Source organism: Petromyzon marinus (genome assembly GCF_048934315.1).
Source record: "Petromyzon marinus isolate PM22_M1 ecotype Great Lakes invasive population chromosome 85 unlocalized genomic scaffold, UKy_Petmar_22M1.pri1.0 chr85_unloc.2, whole genome shotgun sequence".
In the NCBI taxonomy this organism is placed as follows: Eukaryota; Metazoa; Chordata; class Hyperoartia; order Petromyzontiformes; family Petromyzontidae; genus Petromyzon; species Petromyzon marinus.
In genome coordinates, this window is record NW_027422647.1 from 296,336 (window position 1) to 300,114 (window position 3,779).

The 3,779-nt window shown below is 50.6% G+C and overlaps 1 protein-coding gene across 1 annotated transcript in view; it reads right to left on the reverse strand.

Moving 5' to 3' along the window:
- Positions 1-1,368: 1,368 nt before the first annotated feature.
- LOC142908536 (ribonucleoprotein PTB-binding 1-like) overlaps positions 1,369-3,779 on the reverse strand; it is an 18,140-nt gene continuing 15,729 nt past the window's right edge. Inside the window, exon 6 of the mRNA XM_076059275.1 lies at positions 1,369-1,854. Coding sequence (XP_075915390.1) covers positions 1,369-1,854 — 486 coding nt within the window. The remainder of the gene's footprint in view (positions 1,855-3,779) is intronic.

Sequence of the window (3,779 nt, forward strand, 5' to 3'; positions counted from 1 at the left end):
GTGAGTGGTGAGTGTGGTGAGTGAGTGGTGAGTGAGTGGTGAGTGAGTGGTGAGTGAGTGGGTGGGTGAGTGAGTGGGTGAGTGAGTGGGTGAGTGAGTGAGTGGTGAGTGAGTGGTGAGTGAGTGGGTGAGTGAGTGGGTGGGTGAGTGAGTGGGTGAGTGAGTGGGTGAGTGAGTCAGTGGGTGAGTGAGTGGTGAGTGAGTGGGATGTGAGTGGTGAGTGTGGTGAGTGAGTGGGTGGGTGGGTGAGTGAGTGGGTGAGTGAGTGGGTGGGTGAGTGAGTGGGTGAGTGAGTGGGTGAGTGAGTGAGTGGTGAGTGAGTGGTGAGTGAGTGGTGAGTGAGTGGTGAGTGAGTGGTGAGTGAGTGGTGAGTGAGTGGTGAGTGAGTGAGTGGTGAGTGAGTGAGTGGTGAGTGAGTGGTGAGTGAGTGGTGAGTGAGTGGTGAGGTGAGTGAGTGGTGAGTGAGTGGTGAGTGTGAGTTGGTGAGTGAGTGAGTGAGTGAGTGGTGAGTGAGTGGTGAGTGAGTGGTGAGTGAGTGAGTGGTGAGTGAGTGGGTGAGTGAGTGAGTGTAGTGGGTGAGTGAGGGAGGTGAGTGGGTGAGTGAGTGGTGAGTGAGTGGTGAGTGAGTGGAGTGAGTGGTGAGTGAGTGGTGAGTGAGTGGTGAGTGAGTGGGTGAGTGAGTGAGTGAGTGGGTGAGTGAGTGGTGAGTGAGTGGTGAGTGAGTGGTGAGTGAGTGAGTGGTGAGTGAGTGGGTGAGTGAGTGGTGAGTGAGTGAGTGAGTGGGGTGAGTGAGTGGGTGAGTGAGTGAGTGAGTGGTGAGTGAGTGAGTGAGTGAGTGGTGAGTGAGTGAGTGGTGAGTGAGTGGGTGAGTGAGTGGTGAGTGAGTGGTGAGTGAGTGGTGAGTGAGGTGAGTGGTGAGTGAGTGGTGAGTGAGTGGTGAGTGAGTGAGTGGTGAGTGAGGTGAGGTGAGTGGGTGAGTAGGTGAGTGGGTGAGTGAGTGAGTGGTGAGTGAGTGGTGAGTGAGTGGTGAGTGAGTGGTGAGTGAGTGGTGGAGTGAGTGGTGAGTGAGTGAGTGGTGAGTGAGTGGTGAGTGAGTGGTGAGTGAGTGGTGAGTGTTCCCTCACTCCCTTGTGCTGCAATGAGAGCGGCATCATGGATGCTCCGGGTGGGCCGGGTGCACAGAACGAAAACGGAACCGCACACCACAACCATCACCTGCTACACTACCACCACTACCATCATCACCTGCTACACCACTACCCCCACCCCCACACCACCACCACCACCATCACCACCACCACTACCACCACCACCATCACCCCCACCCACCACCTACCACCACCACCACCATCACCACCACCACCACCACTACCACCCCCACCCATTGGTCCCGGCCACACCACCACCACCACCACTACTGCCACCACTACTACCTGCTACACCACCACCACTACCACCACCGCCACTATCCCCACCATTGGTGTCGGCCACACCACCACTGCCACCACCGCTACCACCCACTCCGGCCACACCACCACCACTACCGCCACTACCACTACTACCAGCACCACCACCACTACCACCACCACCACCCACTCCGGCCACACCACCACTACCACTACCAGCACCACTACTACCACCACTACCACCACCACTACTACCACCACTACCACCACCACCACCACCACCACCACGCACTCCGGCCACACCACCACCGCCGTTGGTGCCGGCCACACCACGGGCCAGGGGCACGGTGTGGCCGTGTGAGAGGCGCTGGGCCACTTCGGCGTCGGCCGCCGTCGGGAACTCCACAACGGAGAAGCCTCTCGGTAGGCCGAGAGGGTCCACAGCCACCTAGCACAGGTGATGATTCAGGTGATGATTCAGGTGATGATTCAGGTGATGATTCCAGGTGATGATTCAGGTGATGATTCAGGTGGTTAGTCAGGTGGTTAGTCAGGTGGTTAGTTAGGTAGTTAGTTAGTCATGTAGTTAGTTAGTTAGTCAGGTAGTTAGTTAGTCAGGTAGTTAGTTACTTAGTTAGTTAGTTAGGTAGTTAGTTAGTCAGGTAGTTAGTTAGTTAGTTAGGTAGTTAGTTAGTCAGGTAGTTAGTTAGTTAGTCATGTAGTTAGTTAGTTAGTTAGCGGTAGGCCGAGAGGGTCCACAGCCACCTAGCACAGGTGATGATTCAGGTGGTTAGTCAGGTAGTTAGTCAGGTGGTTAGTCAGGTAGTTAGTCAGGTAGTTAGTCAGGTAGTTAGTCAGGTAGCTAGTTAGTTAGTCAGGTAGTTAGTCAGGTGGTTAGTCAGGTAGCTAGTTAGTTAGTCAGGTAGTTAGTTAGTCAGGTGGTTAGTTAGTCAGGTAGTTAGTTAGCGGTAGGCCGAGAGGGTCCACAGCCACCTAGCACAGGTGATGATTCAGGTGGTTAGTCAGGTAGTTAGTCAGGTAGTTAGTCAGGTGATGATTCAGGTGGTTAGTCACGTAGTTAGTTAGTCAGGTGGTTAGTCAGGTGGTTAGTCAGGTGGTTAGTCAGGTAGTTAGTTAGTCAGGTAGTTAGTCAGGTAGTTAGTCAGGTAGTTAGTCAGGTGGTTAGTCAGGTGGTTAGTTAGTTAGTCAGGTGGTTAGTCAGGTGGTTAGTCAGGTGGTTAGTCAGGTGGTTAGTCAGGTAGTTAGTCAGGTAGTTAGTCAGGTGATGATTCAGGTGGTTAGTCAGGTAGCTAGTTAGTCAGGTAGTTAGTCAGGTGGTTAGTCAGGTAGTCAGGTGGTTAGTCAGGTGGTTAGTCAGGTGATGATTCAGGTGGTTAGTCAGGTGATGATTCAGGTGGTTAGTCAGGTGGTTAGTCAGGTGGTTAGTCAGGTGGTTAGTCAGGTAGTTAGTTAGTTAGCGGTAGGCCGAGAGGGTCCACAGCCACCTAGCACAGGTGATGATTCAGGTGGTTAGTCAGGTGGTTAGTCAGGTGATGATTCAGGTGGTTAGTTAGTCAGGTGATGATTCAGGTGGTTAGTCAGGTGATGATTCAGGTGGTTAGTCAGGTGATGATTCAGGTGGTTAGTCAGGTGATGATTCAGGTGGTTAGTCAGGTGGTTAGTTAGTTAGTCAGGTGGTTAGTTAGTTAGTCAGGTAGTTAGTCAGTCAGGTAGTTAGTCAGGTAGTTAGTTAGTCAGGTAGTTAGTTAGTTAGGTAGTTAGTTAGTCAGGTAGTTAGTTAGTTAGGTAGTTAGTTAGTCAGGTAGTTAGTTAGTCAGGTAGTTAGTTAGTCAGGTAGTTAGTTAGTCAGGTAGTTAGTTAGTCAGGTAGTTAGTTAGTCAGGTAGTTAGTTAGTCAGGTAGTTAGTTAGTCAGGTAGTTAGTTAGTCAGGTAGTTAGTTAGTTAGTCAGGTAGTTAGTCAGGTAGTTAGTTAGTCAGGTAGTTAGTTAGTCAGGTAGTTAGTTAGTTAGTCAGGTAGTTAGTCAGGTAGTTAGTTAGTCAGGTAGTTAGTTAGTCAAGTAGTTAGTTAGTCAAGTAGTTAGTTAGTCAAGTAGTTAGTCAGGTAGTTAGTTAGTTAGGTAGTTAGTCAGGTAGTTAGTTAGTCAGGTAGTTAGTTAGTTAGGTAGTTAGTCAGGTAGTTAGTTAGCGGTAGGCCGAGAGGGTCCACAGCCACCTAGCACAGGTGATGATTCAGGTGGTTAGTCAGGTGGTTAGTCAGGTAGCTAGTTAGTTAGTCAGGTAGTTAGTTAGTCAGGTAGTTAGTCAGGTAGTTAGTCAGGTAGTTAGTTAGTCAGGTAGTTAGTTAGTCAGGTA